At 40.8% G+C, this 23,892-nt stretch overlaps 1 protein-coding gene and 1 pseudogene across 2 annotated transcripts in view; both read left to right on the top strand.

Moving 5' to 3' along the window:
- The window catches only part of GRAMD1C (GRAM domain containing 1C), a 108,170-nt gene that overhangs the window by 32,778 nt on the left and 51,500 nt on the right, over nt 1-23,892 (top strand). For both annotated transcript variants that reach the window (XM_034957113.3, XM_003825114.5), the window contains exons 4-6: nt 3,648-3,751; nt 4,331-4,426; nt 10,913-10,993. In XM_034957113.3, coding sequence (XP_034813004.1) covers nt 3,648-3,751; nt 4,331-4,426; nt 10,913-10,993 — 281 coding nt within the window. The remainder of the gene's footprint in view (nt 1-3,647; nt 3,752-4,330; nt 4,427-10,912; nt 10,994-23,892) is intronic.
- On the top strand, nt 12,586-17,052 carry LOC100983247 (CTD nuclear envelope phosphatase 1-like; annotated as a pseudogene).

A 23,892-nucleotide genomic window follows, 5' to 3' on the forward strand; every position in this document is an offset into this window, starting at 1 on the left:
AGGAGGTGGAGGTTGCAGTAAGGAGAGATCACGCCAGTGCACTTGCACTCCAGCCTGGGTGACAGAACAAGACTTTGTCTCAAACAAAAACAAAAACATTTATTTATATGAATTTCTTAGATTTTTGGTACTATTAGGAAATGTTTAATTCAGTGTCTAGAACTCGATGAATTTCTAGACAGTTCAGCTCAATAAATATCATAATGAATTAAAGCAATTTTTAAAAACATTGTTTATTGGAAGTAATACAGTCCCATGATAAAATTTGCAAATGCTACATAAGGACATAAAGTGAAAAGTGAAAAGTGAGTGATCCTTACAACCAAGACCACTTCAATGTTCTTCCTGGGAGATAACCACTGTTAGTAATTTCTTAGGTATAATTTCAGAAAATTTCTATATGTATTTAGGATTATATATATAGAAAAAAACTTAAATGGGAACAGACTGTGATTATTGTTTTGAATCTTGCTTAGATCTCTTTTTTATTTGCTATTTGCACTACTATGAATCCACTTCATTCTTTTTTTTTCATACTTCTTTTTTTTTTTTTTTTTTTTTTTTTGAGATAGAGTCTCGCCCTGTCGCCCAGGCTGGAGTGCAGCGGTGTGATCTCGGCTCACTGCAACCTCCACCTCCCAGGTTCAAGTGATTCTCGTGTCTCAGCCTCCCGAGTAGCTGGGATTACAGGCACGCACCACCACGTCTGGTTAATTTTTGTATTTTTAGTAGAGATGAGGTTTCTCCATGTTGGCCAGGCTGGTCTTGAACTCCTGATCTCAAGTGATCTTCCTGACTTGGCCTCCCAGAGTGCTGGGATTACAAGCCTGAGCCACTGCACCCAGCCAAGAAGCCATTAAAAAAAAAATCAATTGTATTGAAGTATAAATTTATTACAATAAAACATATCCATTTTAGGGAGTCCATTTTTAAAAACCACTGACGCTGGGCATGGTGGCTCACACCTGTAATCCCAGCACTTTGAGAGGCCGAGGCAGGCAGATCGCTTGAGGCCAGGAGTTCAAGACCAGCCTGGGCAACACAGTGAAACCCTGTGTCTACTAAAAATACAAAAAAAAAAAAAAAAAAAAATTAGCCAGGCATGGTGGCCAGCGCCTATAGTCCCAGCTACTCGGGAGGCTGAGGCAGGAGAATGGCGTGAACCTGGGTGGCGGAGCTTGCAGTGAGCCGAGATCACGCCACTGCACTCCAGCCTGGGCGACAGAGCAAGACTCCATCTAAAAAAAAAAAAAAAAAAAAAAAAAAAAAAAATTAGCCAGGTGTGGTGGCGCACGCTTTTAGTCCCAGCTACTCGGTAGACTGAGACATGAGAATCGCTTGAACCCAGAAGGCGGAGGTTGCAGTGAGTTGAGATCGCGCCATTGCACTCTAGCCTGGGCGACAGAGCGAGACCCTGTTTCAAAACAACAACAACAACAACAGCAACAACAAAAAACACTCAAAAAAGTCTGCTGATATATATCAAATAGTCTTCGTTAAATAATCTAAGTAGTTACTATGCCTTTGAACATAGTTAATGTAAAATAATACAGTGGTTCTCAAAGTGTGGTCCACAGACTAGCAACACTGTCAGTACCTGAGAGCTTGTTAGACACACAGACGCAACCCAGAACTATTTAATCAGAAACCTTGGGGCAGAGGCCTAGCACTATGTGTTTTTTATTTTATTTTATTTTTTGGAGACAGACTCTCACTCTGTTGCCCAGGCTGGAGTGCAATGGCATGATCTCAGCTCACTGTAACCTCTGCCTCCCGCGTTCAAGTGATTCTCATGCCTCGGCCTCCCGAGTAGCTGGAATTACAGGTGCCCGCCACCATACCTGGCTAATTTTTGTATTTTTAGTAGAGATGAGGTTTCACCATGTTGGCCAGGCTGGTCTCAAACTCCTGACCTCGGGTGATCTGCCCGCCTTGGCCTCCCAAAGTACTGGGATTGCAGGTGTGAGCCACCACACTCGGCCGCAATATGTGTTTTAGTAAGTCAGCCAGGTATTTCTGATCTGAAGTTTGAGAAACATTGAATTGATAAAATGGTTTGGTGGTTTGGAAAAAAATTTCAGGATATTTCAAGGTGACCTTTAGCCCAATCTCTGTTTTAGTGATGAATACTAGTTAATGGGTAACCTAACCTGCTTAATTATTTACAAGAAAATTCTGTTTGGTGGCACCTCACTTTTGTTTTGCTGATGGAAGCATTGTGAAAGACTGAATTACTTTGCTCAATTTTTAGTATTTGCTTAGACATTTAACATGACTAAGTGGAAACATTTTGAGATTTATTCAACATCTACCTAATATTGCTAATTAGTTTATAGAGTTTTAAAATTTAGCAGTTAAGCTAAATCTCCTCATAGCTGCCCTTTGTATCTTATATTACTAATAATTTAGCAGTACAGTTTACATTCTCCACAGAGCCAGATCTTAACCTTAAAGGTATGGTATTAACTTGTTTGGCAGGCAGACTTGATTTTGCTGGATTTTAGTGGTGAGGTGGAGAGAATCAACTTTTTTTTTTTTTGGAGACGGAGTCTCGCTTCCTGGAGTGGAGTGGCACGATCTCGGCTCAGTGCAACCATCACCTTCCAGGTTCAAGAGATTCTCCCGCCTCAGCCTCCCGAGTAGCTGGGATTACAGGTGCCCACCACCACGGCTAATTTTTGTGTTTTTAGTAGAAACAGGGTTTCCCCATGTTGGCCAGGTTGGTCTCGAACTTCAGAATTCAAGTGATCCGCTGGCCTCGGCCTCCCAAAGTGTTGAGATTACAGGCGTGAGCCACTGTGCCCAGCCCAGCTGAGAGAAACAACTTTGAAACTGACTTAAAATGTATACAATTTTCTGAGTCATCTTTGACCCCTCTTTACTTTTGTCTAACATCTAATCAATCACCAATTCACCATCAGTACTACCTCCTAAATATGTCTTAATCTAACTACTCTGTCTCTTACTATGGTCACCTTCTGGTCTGAGTCACCATCAACTTTTCTCTGGACTTCCAACTGATTTATCATAATTCATTCTCACAATGTGAATAAAGTAATCTTTAAATATATACATCTGTTCCTGTTCCTTCCACTTAAAGGTCATCGGTGGCATCTCATGACAACCACAGTCTACTATGGCTTGTGAGACTTTACATGATGTAGCTTCTCCAGCTTCTCCAGCCCAAAGATCTAATAGTTCCTCAAATGTGCTGTGTTTCTTTCTACCAAAAGGCCTTTGCATGTGCTGTTCCCTTATGATCCTTCTGACCCTTTATTGATCTTTTCACGTTAAAGATCAGTTTTTTTTAGGAGAATCCTTCCTGATGCACACTCTCTGCCCTGCCCTCCTCATACCTGCCTATGCTCTCATAGCTTTCTCTACACTTGGGTCATTATCATATTTATTTTTATATTTGTTTATTTTCTGCCTTCCCTTACATTGTGTTCCATGAAGGCAAGAGCCATTTCTGCTAATCCTAGTACACAGCAAAATATCTGACATATGGTGTCCAAAGTAGATGAAGGAATGAATGAATGAACTAATGAACAAAAAGTGATGACTTTCCATCTGTTGAAATATAGTATAAGGTCTATTAATTTCTCAGATTTTCGTGAATAAGCTGTATCTTATTTTTGTGTATATAGATTATGCTTGTGCTCTTCAGAGGGACATTTTGCTTCAGGGACGACTATACCTTTCAGAAAACTGGCTATGTTTCTATAGCAACATCTTCAGATGGGAAACTACAGTAAGACATTTTGCATTTGATTTGTTGATACAAATAATTGCATAGAGATACATACAGTTCTTCCAAAAACTCTACTTTAGATGATTCCAAAGTAAATTTATATATATTTGCGCATCTAAACTAGTGTGCATGTAAATACAAACATGTGTGGTATATATAAGTGTATAATATATTTTTCTGATTTAATACATTGAGCTCCAGTATAGTTAGAGAAAGATATTTTAATTGAAAAAAAGCTTGAACATATATCTTAATGGCTGCCAAAACCATGTCTTAAGTGACAGACTGTCTGATTTTTGTTTGTGTGTTAATGTGGAGCATGAACACCCACATGTCTTTTCAAACTTTATACTAATGTTAGATAGAGGAGTTGTTGGGGGAGAATACTGCAGGGCAAACTGCTTACCCTGTTTTTCTCAGAGAATACAAGTGTGTACTTATTAACTCCTTCAGGTCGAAAAACCTGAAGAATATTCAACTGTGAAGTTGAATATTCTGGATTAGATTGATGGGATACTTGGCATTTTGTATTGTGTATATTTCTGAAAAATACATTAAAAAATTTTTTTCTGTGTTTAGATTTCTATTGCTTTAAAGAATATAACCTTCATGACCAAGGAGAAAACTGCTCGACTCATCCCAAATGCTATCCAGATAGTTACAGAAAGTGAAAAGGTGAAAAACTTTTCTATCTTTGTTATATTACATAATGTGAAGAAAATCTGCCTCATACTCATCATCAATGTTGGGAAATTAGGCAGTTCTTCCTGGAGTTAGGAATATCTGATACACATATGTTTAATACTAGAATTCTGTATGCAGTTATATTAGTGGTTAACTTTAAATGACTGCTGACTTTTTTGTACTTTATAGTTTACAGATAACTTTCACTCATATTTTTCATTTCTAGGCAGGGTAACATTAGCACAATGTCCTTATTTCTAAATACTCTAATAATCCCATGAGTATTTTTCAGTCAGTAGTAACTGCACAATAGCAACTAATAAAAAATGCTCCTGGTGAACAGAGATTTGGATAGCATACACATAAACACTAACCACTGTATTCTTTTTTTAAAAAATGGCAATTATCTTTAACTGACATAATTTTTATTATTCACCTACAATGTCTGCCATTTCTTAGTGGGGATATATCAAGAATATTTCTTAACCACCTGGAAAATTGGTTAGGGCCCTGTGTGAGAGACATTAGAGGTGTAGTGATGAGAAAGAAAAAGAATAAAGAAGGAGAGGAAGGAAAGAAAGAAAAAAAAAGGAAAGAGAAAAAAAGAGGAGGGGTAGGGAGGGAGAAAAAGAGACAGGGAGAGTTTTGGGGGAGGAGGGGAGAGAGAGTTAGTACCATGATATTAAATCTTTGTAATTGTACTTTTTAATCTTGTGGAGATTCTTCTAAATTCACTTGAAATTTTATCTTACTCTTTTTTTAGAGACAGGGTCTTGCCATGTTGCACAGGCCAGCCTCGAGCATTTGGGGTCATGCGATCCTCCAACTTTAGCTTCCCAAGTAGCTGGGACTTCTGGTGTGCACCACTGAGCCTGGCTATTTTTATTTTTAAACAGTCTTATCCCTATAGAACACTTGCAAATGCAGTACAAAGAGCTTTTGCTCCTGCACTAATTGAGAATAAATTCTCACCTTGATCCTCCATCACCTTAGATATTCTGGCATGTACTTCCAACAAAGACATTTTTCTATATAACCACAATATAATTCAACATCGAAAAATTAACACTGATCTGTTACTGCCATTCAGTTCTTAGATCCCATTCAATTTCCATAACTATCCCAATAATATCCTTTATAGCAAACAGACTCAGTTCAGGATTACACATTACATTTAGTTATCATGCTCTTTAATTTCCTGGAAGAGCTCCTTAGTCTTTTCTTGACTTTTATGTCCTTGATACTTTTAAAGTTTACAGGTCAGTTATTTTGTAGGATATCTCTCAATTTGTGTTTGTCTGATGTTCTCATGTGATTAAATTTAGGTTGTGTAATTTTGGAAGAAATACATGGAAATGATGCTCTGCTCTCACCACTACGTCCTATCAGATGGCACATGCTTTTAACTTCTACCATTACTGGTGATATTTACTTTGAACATTCGATTAAGGTGGTGTCTGCAGACTTTAGTATAATCTATTTTCCTTTGTAGTAATAAGTATTTTGGGGAAAGGTTTTTTTTTTTTTTTAGAGACGAAGTTTTGTTTTTATTGCCCAGGCTCAAGTGCAATGGTGTGATCTTCGCTTACTGCAACCTCCGCCTCCTGGGTTCAAGCGATTCCCCTGCCTCAGCCTCCCAAGTAGCTGGGATTACAGGCATACACCACCATGCCCAGCTTATCTTTTTGTATTTTTAGTAGAGATGGGGTTTCACTATTTTGGTCAGGCTGGTCTTGAACTCCTGACCTCAGGCGATCCGCTCACCTTGGCCTCCCAAAGTGCTGGGATTACAGGTGTGAGCCACCGCGCCCAGCCTGGGGAAAGGTATTTTGAAACTATGCAGATATACCATTCTTACCATACTTTGAATTTATTCATTCATTTACTTATGTCAGTATGAACTGGTGATTTCTTATCTTATTCAATGAATTATAAGCCATTACTATCATTATTTATTTTGATGCTCACATTGTCCCAAATTTGGTCAGTGGGAGCCCCTTCAAGCTGGCTCCAGTATCCTTTTGAGTATTCTCAGTGTGTTTGAGCATTTACCTATTTTTCTGGCCCAAGATGTTTCAGGCTTTCCCTCCCCCAGCCCTGGGATCAACCATTTCTCCAAGGTGTCCTAGTTTCTTTTAGGGGAAACTGAAAGAAGCCAGTGTGTTCATTGCTATGGGGTTGGGGGAGGGGCATCACTGTTTTCAAACCCTTTAAGGGGGTATAATAATGGTGTACATTAAATGTATATAATCACACACACATATGCATAATGCATACACATATATACACTCACTTATACATCTGTTCATCTATCCATCCATCCATCTAAAACATAAATTACAGGCGTGATTTATGTAATCACGTGATTTATAAATTCACATCAGGACCTCCAAGTCCCATCTAACACCACAGAGTTTATTTTTGTTTTCTTCCTTTCCATATTTGTAACTCCCTTCCCTGGCTGTGATAAATCAGGCTCCCATTATCCTTAATATAGTTACTTATTTAACCACTGGGCCTTTGTATAACCAATCTTCATCTCCACTGCCACCCCTCTCCCACATGGATGCCTCATTGCCTGAGTTGGTTTCTGACACTTAGAATCAGGTTGCTGCCCATCACACCATGACACAGAGGCTCTTATCATGTAAAAATTCTCGGCCGGGTGCAGTTGCTCACACCTGTAATCCCAGTACTTTGGGAGGCTGAGGAGGGTGGATCACGCAGTCAGGAGTTCGAGACCAGCCTGGCCAAAATGGTGAAACCCCGTCTCTACTAAAAATACAAAAATTAGCTGGGCATGGTGGTACACACTTGTAATCCCAGCTATTCAGGAGGCGGAGGCAGAAGAATCGCTTGAACCCGGGGGGTGGAGGTTGCAGTGAGTCAAGACCGCGCCGCTGCACTCCAGCCTGGGTGACAGAGTGAGACTCCGTCTCAAAAAAAAAAAACAAAAAACAAACAAACCGACTCTATCCTGCTTAGGCTGATACTCCATGCCAAGTTGCTTTACCCTCTGCCAGATTGCCCTCTACAGGGACACCCTCTGTTCCCTGCTTGTGCCAGTTTGTCACTATGTGTGGTTGCTGTCCCCACCCTGCTCAGGCTCTGATACTCCAGCACAAGACCACCTTCATGAGCTCTGTAACACTATGCCACCCTCACCTGCTCTGGTTCTGACATGTCATTGTAGGGCGTGCTCATTTGTGGCCACTCTTCACCATGTTTGGTCTTTGACACTTGACACCACACACAAAGCTACCTCTTTATGTGGTCACCCTCCTTGAGCTCTGACTCGTGCTCCTCCTCCATACTTTTTTCACCCCATTCTTGTTCTAATACAGTTCTCCATGTCATCCCCATATGTGGAGGCTGTTACTCATTTGGGCTCTGACACTCCACACGGGATGACCTCTTCCTTTTTTTTTTTTTTTTTTTTGAGGCAGAGTTTCACTCTTGTCAACCAGGCTGGAGTGCAATGGCATGATCTCGGCTCACTGCAACCTCCACCTCCCAGGTTCAAGCAATTCTCCTGCCTCAGCCTCCCAAGTAGCTCAGATTACAGGTGCCCGCCACCATGCCCAGCTAATTTTTGTATTTTTAGTAGAGACGGGGTTTCACCATGTTGGCCAGGCTGGTCTTGAACTCCTGAGCTCAGGTAATCTGCCTGCCTTGGCCGCCCAAAGTGTCGGGATTACCAGCATGAGCCACCGCGCCTGGCTGACCTCTTCATTCTTATCTGGTTTTGACACTCTGCTTTAGGCTACTTTTTTAGCCTCTCTTGCCTCCCACACTCCTAGTGTGGATGCCTACTTTTCTCTTTTCCACCAATAACTTTAGGGCTGAACTGTTCAGGAAGGAAAGAGGAAGACTTAAATATTCTTAGTTTTACAATTAATACATAATATACCTTTTCATTTTTTTAACAAGATCATCAAACAGTTTCAGAACTAACATCTTCATTCCATACCCATAATCCCCAATTCCATTTTCTTTCTAGAGGCAAATGCTATCAGTTTGGTATGTATCTTTTCAGACTTCCTTTCTTTGTATTTACATACAGGCATGCATATATAAATGTATAGTTTTGCTCTTTTTTAAAAAAAGTAAATGTAATCTTACATGTGTTGTTCATCGGCTCTCCTTTTTTTAAAAAAAACAACAACATTATCTCTTGTAGTTGTAGGTCTGCACGTGTAGATAGACCCACCTCTTTTTTAAAAAATGCTGTATGGTATTTCATAGAATGGATATACCGTGATTTCCTTTATAATTAGTTTCTTTCTAATATTTTATTATTACAAACAGTGCTGCAGTGAACAGCCTGACCATGCCCTCTTATGCTCATGTGTGACTGTTTCTCACATATGTATTGGAATTTCAGGATCAAGCATTTAAATTTTAATAATGACAGTAAGTCAGCATTTACTGAACACTTACTGTTATCTAGACACTGCTTTAAGCTCTTTACATATATTTTCATATGTAATTCTTATAAAGATCCACTATGATAATTATTCTCATTTTGCAGATGAGAAAACTAAAGAAAAGAAAAGTGAGCCAATTCACAGTACTAACAATAGGTGATAGAACAAGAATGTGAACCCAGTTCATTTAATGGCAGAGACCCTGGTCTTAGCTTCCTCACTATGTTAACTCAATGATTTCATTTTTTCATCATCATGGTAAAAAATTCTGTACTACTAAATATTCACCCCTTTTATGTACTCTGTGACTAAAGGAAGGCTAATCATAGCAATTTTAGTTGTTTTGGGTTCTAGAATATGTTCTATGCCCCAGCGACGTAGAGGTATCATTATCCAGAACTCCTCCCAAACTCATCAGAAGGCTATTATTGAATCAAGATGTATTTAATTTAATTTATTTATTTATTATTTTTGTCTGAGATGGAGTCTCACTCTGTCGCCCAGGCTGGAATGCAGTGGCGCGATCCTAGCTCGCTGCAACCTCTGCCTCCCGGGTTCAAGCGATTCTCCAGCCTCAGCCTCCCGAGAAGCTGGGACTACAGGCATATGCCACCACCATGCCAGGCTAATTTTTGTATTTTTAGTAGAGATCGGGTTTCACCATGTTGGCCAGGCTGGCTTTGAGCTCCTGACCTCAGGTGATCCACCCACCTCGGCCTCCCGAAATGCTGGGATTACAGGCATGAGCCACCATGCCCAGCCAAATCAAGATTTATTAATATGTTTTTGAAGTTGGATATCTAGCAAGGAATAAAAGAAAGGTAGTAATTTATGTAGATTATCCAGAAAGCTGGGCGTTTTAAGGAGTTGGGAATGTGGTGGTTGTGCGTGAGAGTGGATAAAGTTAATACTAAGCTATATAGTACAAGAAGTGGGAATCAGCAAGCATAACACAGTGGTGAAAATGAGATAGACTAGGAGATTTTTAAAATCTATATATCTGAACACAAGTTTGTAAGGTTATTATGATTAGGCAAAACAATTTGGCCTAAGAAAAGGGAATAGGGAACAGCATGTATTGATTGTTAGATCACATATTATATATATAATTCTATTTGGAAGAGATCCTGCATATATCTTCTTTGTAAAAAGTTTTGCTTTATGAATAATGTATAGCAAAGTTTCAGTTTAATGAATTAGAAAATAGCACTCTAAAGTCTTTCTATGAAAATCATTAGCATCCAAAATATTATTTGTTTGATATTTTACTTAATAAAATAACTTAATCCAGCATAGAACTGAGCTTTCTCCTTCCTAAGGATAACTGCTGAGCCATGAAAGGTCATTAACTAGGGAACTGGAAGAGATAAAACACTGAGAAGACTGTATTTAGTGCTGTCTTGTTGCATTTTCTTATAAAAGCCTATTTTAAAATATGACTTTGCAAAAATCAATTAAATAAAAATGTAGAATTATAGATTGAAACATACTACTTTTCTCTTATAGCATTCAAAGGAAAGTGCAGTGTTAGCATGGGTACTTTAGCAGAGAGAGGTATTTCTGGAGTTTTTAGAAGACCATGAAAACTGATATAATTAAAAATTAAGATCCTTAAATCTATCTCTGAAATCCACATGTATTTTTTTCTTATTCCTTTGTGTATACTTGGCTCAAGTGGCAGCCAATTCATATCTCTTCGCAAAGTTCAGAATAAAATAAAGTTTCATTTTTTCATAATTTTATTTAGATTGATTTCCACAATTAAACTGATAAACATAAATAGCTACCTATTTCAAGTCCCCATTGCTAGTAAATACTGACAAAATTGTGTTTATTGGAAGATAAAATTTGTAAAGACACCTTGTTCATATAGCAACTACCTGTGTTTCTTCTATTATAACAAAAAGTTAAATAAAAATAGTATACAAAGTAGGCAGTGTTGACCTACTAGTTTGTTTTAACCATAAGCAAGTCCGCATAGACCTTCATGACAGATAATCTGCTTTTATTTTCCATGACACTAAAAATCTCCTGTTATTTTTCTTTGCAGTTTTTCTTCACATCTTTTGGTGCCAGGGATAGAAGTTACCTCAGTATCTTTAGGTTGTGGCAGAATGTATTATTAGATAAGGTAAGTGTTCATACCAGAGGCAGTTGCTTATTATAAGAACCTCCTAGCGTATTTGTGAATTGAAGAGCTCCTTCTTATTTTTCTTAACTAAATTTGACTAGATAATTGAAATTCTAAGTAGAAACTTCAATCAAAGCAAGATCTATAGTTACAAGTTAAGATGTTAATTATAATCTCCAGGATAATCACCAAGAAAATAAATAAAAATAAAAAATAAGCAGCAAAGGAATTAAAATGATACACTAGAAAATATGTTTTTAACATATAGGAAGGCAGTAATGGTGGCACACAGGGACAAAGATGACACAGGACATATAGAAAACAAACAGCAAAATAGCCATTAAACATAAGTGGATTAAACACTGCAACCAAAAGGCAGAGATAGGCAGAATGAAAAAATACATGAACCAAGCCAGGCACAGTGGCTCATACCTGTAATCTTAGCACTTTGGGAGTCTGAGGTGAGTGGATTGCTTGAGCCCAAGAGTTTGAGACCACCCTGGGTAACACAGCAAAACCCTGTCTCTACAAAAAATACAAAAATTAGCTGGGTGTGGTGATGCTTACCTGTAGTCCCAGCTACTTGGGAGGCTGAGGTGGGAGGATCACCTGAGCCCAGGATGTCGAGGCTGCGGTGAGCCATTATCGTGCCACAGCACTCCAGCCTGGGTGACAGAGTGAGATCCCGTTTCAAAAAAAAAAAACAAAAACAAAAAACCATGATCCATCTATCCATCTTATATGCTGTATATAAGAGACAAATTAGATTCAAAGGCACAAATAGATTGAAAGTAAAAGGAAGAAATATGATACACCATGCAAACAGTAACCAAAACAGAACAGAAATGAATGTAGTAATATCAGACAAAATAGACTTTAAGACAAAAATTATTAGAGACAAGGAAGAATAAAGGCTTAATTCATCTGGAATTCATAACAATCATAAACATATATAGACCTCGTACAGAGGCCCAAAATATACAAGCAAAAGTTGGCAGAATTGAAGGGAAACTGACAATTCAACAGTAAAACTTGGGGCTGCGTGTGGTGGCTCATGCCTGTAATCCCAGCACTTTGGGAGACTTGAGGCAGGCGGATAGCTTGAGTCCAGGAGTTCAGGGCCAGCCTGGGAAACATGGCGAAACCCCATCTCTATTTATTTAATATATAATTAGCAAAAAATGTTGGAAAATTCAATACCCAACTTTCAATGAGAGATAGAACAACTAGACAGAAGACCAACAAGGAAATATAAGACTTGAACACCACTATAGACTAACTAAAAGACATCTATGATGCACTCCACCAAACAGTAGCAGAATATATATATATCCTTTTCAAGTACACATGAAACATTCTCCAGAATAGACGATATGCTAGGTCAAAAAACAGATGTCAGTAAATTTAACAGTACTAAAATAATACTAAATACGTTCTCTGAGCACAATGGCATGAAATTAGAAATAAATAACAGAAGGACATTTGGAAAATTCACAAAAAGTGGAAATTAAACAGAATACTTGTAAATAACCAATGGGTGAAAGAAGAAATCATGAGGGAAATTAGCAAATACTTTGGGTTAGATGAAAACAACAACAAAACATACCAAAACCTATGGGATGCAGCTAAAGCAGTATTTAGAATGACATTTATAACTGTAAACATCTATATTAAAAAAGAATGATAGTGAATCAATAACCTATATTTCTGCCTTAAGAAATTAGAGGCCGGGCGCGGTGGCTCACACATGTAATCCCAGCACTTTGGGAGGCGCAGGCGGGCGGATCACGAGGTCAGGAGATCGAGACCATCCTGGCTAACATGTGTTATGGTGAAACCCCGTCTCTACTAAAAATACAAAAAATTAGATGGGCGTGGTGGCGGGCACCTGTAGTCCCAGCTACTCGGGAGGCTGAGGCAGGAGAATGGCGTGAACCCGGGAGGCGGAGCTTGCAGCGAGCTGAGATCACGCCACTGCACTCCAGCCTGGGCGACAGTGAGACTCTGTCTCAAAAAAAAGAAAAAAAAAAAAAAAAAAGAGAGGCGCAGCGGACCACTCTCCGCTTCCCCCCCTTCCCCTCCCCCTCCCTTTTCCCTTCCTCCCTTTTCCCTAGCCCCCTCCCCCGCTGCCCCCTCCCCCAATTATCCTTCCCCTTCCCTCCTGGTCTCGGAGGACCCCATCCTAGCCTGACCTGTCTCGGCCCGCAACTTCCCCGAAGGCGTCGGTGCCACTCCCAGTCCATGTGGGCCCCCGCGGGCTGCCCACGCCTGTCCCCCAGCTCCCCATTCCGCTGGGCTTTCCCCTCGCCAGGGGTGGCTTTCTGAGCCGCTCGCTCCGTGCCCCTCTTTGCATTCTCTCCTGCCACTTGGGGCCCCCGTTCCCCCGCCCTACGGCGGGGGTTGCCCCCGGGGGGCTGGCGGAGCTGGGCCGTGGGGGCCTCCGGGGCCGGCGGTGCCGGGGTCATCCGGATGGTGCGGACGCAGTGTCTGCTGGGGCTGCGCACGTTCGTGGCCTTCGCTGCCAAGCTCTGGAGCTTCTTCATTTACCTTTTGCGGGGGCAGATCCACACGGTAATTCAGTACCAAACTGTTCGATATGATATCCTCCCCTTATCTCCTGTGTCCCGGAATCGGCTAGCCCAGGTGAAGAGGAAGATCCTGGTGCTGGATCTGGATGAGACACTTATTCACTCCCACCATGATGGGGTCCTGAGGCCGCAGTCCGGCCTGGTACGCCTCCTGACTTCATCCTCAAGGTGGTAATAGACAAACATCCTGTCCGGTTTTTTGTACGTAAGAGGCCCCATGTGGATTTCTTCCTGGAAGTGGTGAGCCAGTGGTACGAGCTGGTGGTGTTTACAGAAAGCATGGAGATCTATGGCTCTGCTGTGGCAGGTAAACTGGACAATAGCAGAAGCATCCTTAAGAGGAGATATTACAGACAGCACTGCACTTTGGAGTTGAGCAGCTACATCAAGGACCTCTCTGTGGTCCACAGTGACCTCTCCAGCATTGTGATCCTGGATAACTCCCCAGGGGCTTACAGGAGCCATCCAGACAATGCCATCCCCATCAAATCCTGGTTCAGTGACCCCAGCGACACAGCCCTTCTCAACCTGCTCCCGATGCTGGATGCCCTCAGGTTCACCGCTGACGTTCGTTCCGTGCTGAGCCGAAGCCTTCACCAACATCGGCTCTGGTGACAGCTACTCCCCCTCCACTTGGGTTGGGGTGGGGGGGGCGGGGGGGAAAGGGATGGCGAGCCCTTGGGATGCCATCTGATGCCCTGTCCAATGTGAGGACTGCCTGGGCAGGGTCTGCCCCTCCCACCCCTCTCTGCCCTGGGAACCCTACACTCCACTTGGAGTCTGGATGGACACATGGGCTGGGGGCTCTGAAGCAGCCTCACTCTTAACTTCATGTTCACATTCCATGGAAACCCCAGACTGGGACACAGGTGGAAGCCCAGGGGAGCCGAATCAGTGTTTGTGAAGAGGCAGGACTGGCCAGAGTGACAGACGTACGGTGATCCAGGAGGCTCAAAGAGAAGCCAAGTCAGCTTTGTTGTGATTCGATTGTTTTTTAAAACTCTTGTACAAAACTGATCTAATTCTTCACTCCTGCTCCAAGGGCTGGGCTGTGGGTGGGATACTGGGATTTTGGGCCACTGGATTTTCCCTAAATTTTTCCCCTCTTTACTCTCCTTCTATTTTTCTCTCCTTAGACTCCCTCAGACCTGTAACCAGCTTTGTGTCTTTTTTCCTTTCCTCTCTTTTAAACCACACATTATAACTTTGAAAAAAAAAATTAGAAAAAGGACAGCAAACTAAATGCAAAGCAAGAAGAAGCAAGGAAATAATAAAGATTATAACAGAAATGAATGAAGTAAAGAATAGAAAAATAGACAATTCAGAACCAAAAGTTGTTTTTTTGTTTGTTTGTTTTTGTTTTTGTTTTTTTTTTGAGACGGAGTCTTGCTCTGTCACCAGACTAGAGTGCTGTGGCCTGATCTCGGCTCACTGCAACCTCCAACTCCCTGGTTCAAGGGATTCTCCTGCCTCAGCCTCCTGAGTAGCTGGGATTATAGGCATGCGCCACCACGCCCAGCTAATTTTTGTATTTTTAGTAGAGATGGGGTTTCACCATGTTGGCCAGGATGGTCTCAATCTCCTGATCTCGTGATCCGCCTGCCTTGGCCTCCCAAAGTGCTGGGATTACAGGCATGAGCCACTGCGCCTGGCCTTTTTTTTTTTTTTTTTTTTTTTTTTGAGATGGAGTCTCACTCTGTGGCCCAGGCTGGAGTGCAGTGGTGGCGCAATCTCAGCTCACGACAACCTCCGTCTCACAGGTGCAAGCGATTCTCCTGCCTCACCCTCCCAAGTAGCTGGGACTACAGGCGCCTGCCACCACACCCAGCTAATTTTTGGTATTTTTAGTAGAGGTGGGGTTTCACCATATTGGTCAGGCTGGCCTCTAACTTCTGACCTCTGGTGTTTCACCCACCTTGGCCTCCCAAAGTGCTGTGATTACAGGTGTGAGCCACCGCACCCAGCCCAAAAGTTGCTTCTTTATAAAAAATGAGGCCGGGCACCATGGCTTACGCCTGTAATCCTAGCACTTTGGGAGGCCGAGGTGGGTGGGTCACGAGGTCAGGAGATCGAGACCATCCTGGCTAACATGGTGAAACCCCGTCTCTACTAAAAATACAAAAAATTAGCCGGGCGTGGTGGCAGGGCACCTGTAGTCCCAGCTACTCAGGAGGCTGAGGCAGGAGAATGGCGTGAACCCGTGAGGCGGAGCTTGCAGTGAGCCGAGATCGCTCCACTGCACTCCAGCCTGGGTGAAAGTGCGAGACTCTGTCTCCAAAAAAAAAAAAAAAAATGGAAAATTGACAAACCTTTAGCTAGATCAACCAAGAAAAAAAGAAGACTAAAATTGTAAAATTTAGGACTGAAAGTGGTGACAATACTACTTAACCTTATAAAAATAAGAAAATTATAAGGAAATATTATGAATAATTGTATGCCAACAAATTATTTACCCTAAATGAAATGGATAAGTACTTAGAAAGTCACAAACTACAAAAACTGACTCAAGTAGAAATAGAGAATTTGAATAGACCTATAACAAGAAAAGAGATTGAATTAATGATAAAGAACCTACCGCAAAGAAAAGCCCAGGCCCAGGTGGCTTCATTGGTGAACCAACTGTTTACAGTAGAATTAACACCAATCCTTCACCCAGTATTCTAAAAATAGAGGGAACACTTCACAACTTGATCTATGAGTACAGTATTACCTTGATACCAAAACCAGACATCACCACAAGAAAACTCTGGACCAGTATCCCTTATGAACAATGACACAAAAATCCTCAACAAAATATTAGCAAATCAAATCCAGCAACCTATGAAAAGGTTATATACTATTATCAAGTAGAATTTATACAAGTTGAACTCAAAGCAGAGAGTAAAGTGGTAGTTGCCAGGGGTAGGAAGAAATGGGGAGATGTTGGTTAAAGGATACAAAGTTTCATTTATGCAAGTTGAATGAGTACTGGAGATCAAATGTGCACCATGCTGACTACAGTTAACAATACTGTGTTGTATACTTGAAATTTGCTAATAGAGTAGATCTTAAGTTTTTTCACCAGTACAAAAAAAGAAAGAAGGCAAGCAAGCAAATGATAACTACATGAGGTAATGGATATGTTAATTAACCTGATTGTGGCGACCACAATGTATATGCATATCAAAACATCAAGTTGTATACCTTAAATATGTACCATTCCTATTGGTTAATTATACTTCAGTAAAGCTGAAAAAATTTTTTTTTAAATACAAATGCTGTTGAGGATGTGGAGAAAGTGGATCCCTCAAGTACATTGTTGGAAAGATTGTAAAATGATGCAGCCACTTTGAAAAACAGTTTGGCAGCTCCTCAAAATGTTTACCATAGATCTGTTCTTGCAAAAACTTGTACCCCAACGTTCATAGCAGCATTTATTATTCATAATAGCCAAAAAGTGGAAACAATCCAAATGTCCATCAAGTGATTAATGTATAAATAAAATGTATGACCTGGTGTGGTGGCTCATGCCTGTAATCCCAGACTTTGGGAGGCTGAGGCGGACAGGTCACCTGAGGTCGGGAGTTCGAGACCAGCCTGACCAATATGGAAGAAACCCCATCTATACTAAAAATACAAATTAGCCGGGCGCGGTGGCACATGCCTGTAATCCCAGCTACTCAGGAGGCTGAAGCAGGAGAATCACTTGAACCTGGTAGGCAGAGGTTGCAGTGAGCCAAAATCGCGCTATTGCACTCCAGCCTGGGCAGTAAGAGCAAAACTCCTTCTAAAAAAAAAACGTATATCCACACAGTGGAATATCATTCAGTAATAAAATGTAGTGAAGTAGTGATACATGCTACAACATGGATGAGCCTTGAAAACATAATGCTAAGTGAAAGACGCCAGTCACAAAAGAACACATACTGTAGGATTCTGTTCTTATGAAATGTTTAGAATAGGCAAGTTCATAGAAACAGAAATAGTAAAGTTATTGCCTGGAGGAGGGAGTAATGAGAAGTGACAGCTGATGGAGTCAGTTATCTTTCTGGATTGACAACATGTCCTGAAATTAGCGGTGATGGTTGTTTAACTTTGGATGTGTGAAAACCGCCTGAATTGTACACTTAGAGGGATGAATTTTCTGGTATGTGAATTATAGCACAGTAAAGCTGCTGTTAAAAGAAATGGTTTAAGGGGAACAGTAGAGATTTCCTGCAGATAAGAAAGCCTCTTTTTTTTTTTTTCGAGATGGAGTTTTGCTCTTGTTGCCCAGGCTAGAGTGCAATGGCGATCTCGGCTCACTGCAACCTCTGTCTCCTAGGTTCAAGTGATTCTCCTGCCTCAGCCTCCCGAGTAGCTGGGATTACAGGCATGCGCCACTGAGCCTGGCTAATTTTGTATTTTTAGTAGAGACAGGGTTTCTCCATGTTGGTCAGGCTGGTCTCGAACTCCCGACCTCAGGTGATCTGCCCGCCTCGGCCTCCCAAATTACTGGGATTACTGGTGTGAGCCTCCACCCAGACAAGAAAGTTTCTTTCTTTGAAGCTGGTAGGTGGGAACTTAGCCTCCTCTCCTCCCTACTCCCCAGCTAAGCACCTTTCTGAAGTGGACAGACACATTTTGGCCTCAAGAGCTCTTTATGTTGAATGGCCTTTTGAACTGAACAGCTGAGGACAGGCTCTCCTAAGCAGTGCCCAACTCAAATGCTTTCACTTTGCTGGAGTGGGGACCCTTGGAGAAGTAGCCTACAAGTCTGAGATGGGGAAGGGACAGAGGAGAAAAGCCGGTGTGGGTGAGGGGGCTTGCCAAGCCCAGTCTCTCTGACCCATGGTAAGGGAATAGAAGTGACTAGCTTGGAAGCCCCAAGTCCAAGCCCCTGCTGAGTGTCTGTGGGTGTTTGGATGCCCTGCTTCACCAGAGCCACATGCCCTTGCTCCTGGCCTGGGTGATGCTCACAGGGCAGGTCCATGGGCAGCAGGTCCTGCAGTGCACGGTGTCTACTACAAGGGCGTGGAGCAATGCATAGCTGTGTGCTGCTCTCAATTCAGCTCTACGCTGCCCTTCTAGGTTGCACTTTGGCAAGGAAGCCTCCTTCACCCACTGCAGGCTGGTCACTTTCAGATTCATTGTCATTACCGTGGGGTGCTCTATTCTAGCACTGGCTGAAAACTCCAGTGTTGCCATAGGGACCTGGCTACCCCACCCCAAATACTAACTTGTTGAGTGCTCAGAATCCATGAGGTGCATTCTCTCATTCTAGCAAGGCACCAGCGACATCGCAGACTATGCTTGGTTATATACTGTATTGAATGTTCTTCCAAAATCACATTTGTGCTTATCACACACATGTAAGTTGGGATATGTCCTTATAAAAACAAATATCTCCAGGAAGTGATAAAGTTCAGGTTTACAGATGAGCCAAGGGAGAAACTGAGTTCTTCACTTTAATGAAGAAGAAAACTCTCTGAAGTGAGAAGAAGAAAGGGAATTCCAGAATACTGGAGGCCACCCACCATAGCCAAGAAACACTGCATTTACTGGCTGGAAGTAAAATTTACCCTTCTTTGAAAAGATCCTGATATTATCTATGTTTCTGATGTATACACACGGAGGGATCACCATTTTCACAGTAGTTATACCTTTTACATCTTTGGATCATTTGGTTATCTTTAATGTTGAATATGCAACTCTATTTCAAGTGGACACTATATTCTCATTTTAATAAACAGAATGGTTTCTGTTTCTGCTCCACAAGAAGACAAAAATGTTTAAGCATATATTATGTGTAAACTACTATACAGAACTTAAAGTTGAAGATGAGATCTCAGTTTCAAAACTATACTAAATGGAATTTTAAGCACTGTAGAATTCAACCAGAACAATTTTTAACATATAAATATCAATAATAACAATGATAGCAACTCCCATTTATGAAGTATTAGGTGCCAGGCACAGTGCTAGGTGCTTGGTATAGTCTTGGTATTATCTATAATTTTGTAAGCCTCAGTTCCCTTTTAGTTTTTTAAAGTCATAAAGCCACATTGGTTAAATTTCTTGATCTTGTGTAATACTCTTAAAAAAAGATTAAAAACCCTCATAAAATATACAGTGTAACTATAAAATTCTATTAAAACAACTTTATAAGTAATTTGAATAATACATTTGATATATATTAAAAATATTTTTGGCCAAGCATGGTGACTCATGCTTGTAATCCCAGCACTTTGGGAGGCTGAGGTGGGAGGATTGCTTGAGACCAGTTCAAGACCAGCCTGGGCAACATAGAGAGACCCCATTTCTAAAAAAAAAAAAGTTAAAAAAAATTAGCTAGGTGTGGTGGTGCATGCCTATAGTCCTAGCTACACAGAAGGCTGAGGTAGGAGGATCACTTGAGCCCAGGAGGTTGAGGCTGCAGTGAGCTGTGACCATGCCACTGCACTCCAGCCTGGTTGATAGAGTGAGACACTGTCTCAAAAAAAAAAAATTAAGTTCAGAATATTATATTTGTGTTGCATGTAATTATGGAATCTAAGTATGTATTACTTCTGCTTGCTTCTTGCATGAGAAGGCCTTTAAAAAAGCAAATTAATCTAGAAAGTAGATTTTTCATTAAAGTACTATAAAATGATAGTAAAATTATGTTTGTGTGCATTTGTTTTATTTATTTTTCCAGTAAAATAAATCCACAAGACTGAAAGACTTGGAGCCAAATATGTTGCCTTTGAAAAAGAATGTTTTTAAAAGAATCATCTTTTTCTCTTCATAAGACTGCTTTGGGCCAGGTGCAGTGCTCACGCCTGTAATCCTAGCCCTTTGGGAGTCTGAGGTGGGCTGACCACCTGAGGTTAGGAGTTTGAGACCAGCCTGGCCAACATGTTGAAACCCTGTCTCTACTAAAAATACAAAAATCAGCTGCGCGTGGTGACAGGCACTTGTAGTCCCAGCTATTCGGGAGGCTGAGGCAGGAGAATTGCTTGAACCTGGGAGGTGGAAGTTGCAGTGAGCTGAGATGGTGCCACTGCACTGCAGCCTGGGTGACAGAGCGAGACTCCATCTCAAAACAAAACAAAACAAAACAAAACAAAATAAAAATAAAAAACTACTTTGGTACATTGCTCCAGAAAGGAGAGTTTATTTCTAATATTTGACCTGGCGAAACTTAAGTCATCCATGTTTAGACGTGAGTTTAAACTGTCACTCTGTCACTACAGTCATTCGTGACATAATTTATTGCGCTTCAGCTTAGTTCACAGTCTGTGAGTTTAGCTCCCATTCTCTAGACAGAGCATTGAATATCTGGGATTTGTGGGGCCAGAGGGGAATGGCAGCACCATTCTTTAATACAAACAATTGATGTTTTCTTGGTCTTTGTAAAGAACTGTGCAGTCATAGTTCAAGATAAGTTTTAGGCCCTTCCCACTCCACTCCTCAGCTCTTTTTCTTCATTTGTGCCAGCCCCCATCCGTGTTCTATACCAGAGCCAAGCACAGTCCTGCTTTGTTTTTGTATGGTCTGCACACAATGACTAGTTTTACATTTTTAAATGGCTGAAAAAAATCAAAAGAATAATATTTCATGACATGTGGCAATTATATGAAATTCAAATTTCAGTGTCCATAAATAAAGTTTTATTGGAACACAGCCATGCTCATTTGTTTATGTGTTTCTATGGCTGCCTTTCACACTACAACAGCAGAGTTGAGTAGTTGTGACAGAGACCATATGGCCCAAAAAGCCTAAAATATTTACTATATGGCCCTTTAGAGAAACAGTTTGTCGAACCCTGAACAGTACTACAGCCAAAGTTATCTTTTTTTAAAAAAAATGCTTGCTTATTTTTGCTTCCTGCTTAATACCCATTGCCCTTGGAATAAAAATCTAAAAGTCTCTATAAGGACCACATAATCAAGACCCTTCCCACCTCTCTACCCACATCTTAATATACCCTCTCATTCTTGTCATCTTAAATGTTCTTTTTTTTTTTTTATTAAGTCTTCAAATATTCTTTCTGCCAGGAAGTTGTGACCCTCTTATTCCCACTTTGGTTCCCATTAATAAACCTGAAGTCAGGTTCTTTCTTTTAGTTTTCTATAACATTTTGTATTTCTATAATATGCATTACAGTTACAATTCTATGTTCTATTTCTGTTCTCCTTGCTTAACTATAAATCCCTTGAAGACAAGGACCATGTCTGTCTTGTTCACTGTTGTATGTCCACTGACAAGTTCAGTCTTTACCACATAGCTGGTTTGGTATACAGTTTGGTTTACCAAGTACGGTCTGAAACTGTCTGGGTTTAGGCCTTTGTCAAAGTAAATATTGCGCTTCCCTTACTCTCAAAAGTGTGCCAGTTTGGACAATAAATTATACATTACGTGTAACAGATGCTCAATAAATACTTTTTGAATGACTCAATTTAGTAGAACTTCAATGATTTGGAGTCCAAATAATTACTACTGTTAACAAGACATTATAAATTCTCTTAGTTCAAGGAAAAGGCAAAGGATGGGGGAAAACACAGACATTTCTGAAATATTTCAGAAACAGCATTCAGGGCACACCCTAAGTTCAATGTATATTTAATTCAATTTCTTTAACCTTCAATATGTACGGTGAGAACAAATGATTATCTTGAAACACTAAAGCATCCTCAGTTGCCAAAAGAAATGTTATTTTCTATATACTTGAATTACTAAGAAAATAGGGTTCGTATGTAAGGTTATCAGTAGTAACAAGGGTTAAAATTTAAAAGATTTTTAAAATTGAGGCTCAATCAATTATTTCATATTCCTACTGATATTCTTGTATTATTGCATTTAGGATTACAGATATTAGTAATATAGGCAGGATGTATGCAGAAAATTTACTTTTGTACTGTTGTTTTCTTTTTGAAATGGAGTCTTGCTCTGTTACCCAGGCTGGAGTGCAATGGCATGATCTCGACTCACTGCAACCTCCACCTCCTAGGTTCAAACGATTCTCCTGCCTCAGCCTCCTGAGTAGCTGGGATTACAGGTGCTTGCCACCACACCTGGCTAATTTTTGTATTTTTCATAGAGGTGGGGTTTCACCATGTTGGCCAGGCTGGTCTCGAATGCCTGACCTCAGGTGATCTGCCTGCCTTGGCCCCCCAAAGTGCTGGGATTACAGACGTGAGCCACCACGCCCGGCCTGTACTGTTTTTATCTTAGCAAGGTAATAGTGGTCTCTCTTGCCAGCACATGGGGGCTATGGGGAAGCTAGCTCTCCTTGGAAATTTAAGAGTATATTCTGAAAGTGAATATTTCAATCCAGGGTCTAATAGAGCAGAAATCTGTACTTATTTTGAATTTTAAGGCTTAAAGAGACAGAATGTCTTTTCATCTTATTCCCAAATGGCAGAAGAAGATAGCATATGTTAGATTCAGGGGTAAAGTAATGAGGGGAGCTTTTTAAATGTATACAGATGTACGCTGTCTAAATTCTGATACATGTTACTCTAGCTTCTATTTTGGGAATCACTAAGTATAAGGTTGACAGAAGGGTGTCCTATTCCTCAGGTGTGTTGGGGAAAAAGGGTTTAAAACAGTTGATTGAAAGTATTAGTGTATAAAAAGAAAGAATATATCAGTCTGAAGAGGACTTGGTCAGACGTAGGCCAAGAACTTAGGACTTAGGACAGAAAAGTAGAGTTGCAGAGGCCGACTTTGATCAATAGAGAACCATATGGAGATGGGACAGAGATGAATCATCATGCCCCACTAAGGTCACAGTGAATTGTCCCTTAAAGCTGTCTACTTTTGCTCTGATTCCATGCTTGTTGTGCCACTTTCTGATTGCTAATCTGACTTCCAAGGTATTCAGGTGTTCTGGGCGATAGAAGAAAAGATTTCTGATCACCAGAAAGGAATCTTCCCCACCGTGCATTAGTGTATTTCCAACTGAGCTGGTATCAGCTCGTGAGTGTGGCTTATATAAGTTGGCCTCCCTGAGCCAACTCTAGGATAGTGACAGCTCTGAGGCTTTTCTCTAAATAGTGGTCAGTTTACAAAGCCCATGTCAGCCACTGAGACCTTTTGGAGGAGTGTCATCCAGCTTTCTCCTTTAGCCTGCACAACATTATCAAATCCCCTTGTTCTTTTATTTTGGAGTTACTGGAATTCCAAAAGTTTTCCAGTAGTGCTATCAATCTAATAAATGCAACATTCAGACCTACCTGGAAAAAAAATGAATATGAAATTGGTAACTATTTGTCATGTTTGCTATGTAATAGCATGGCAGTATAGAAGTGTTTGTATTACATAATTCCCTCTTTTTTACCTTCTTGATTGTCAGAACTCCTCTACCTA

This window comes from Pan paniscus, chromosome 2 (genome assembly GCF_029289425.2).
Source record: "Pan paniscus chromosome 2, NHGRI_mPanPan1-v2.0_pri, whole genome shotgun sequence".
Taxonomy (NCBI): Eukaryota; Metazoa; Chordata; class Mammalia; order Primates; family Hominidae; genus Pan; species Pan paniscus.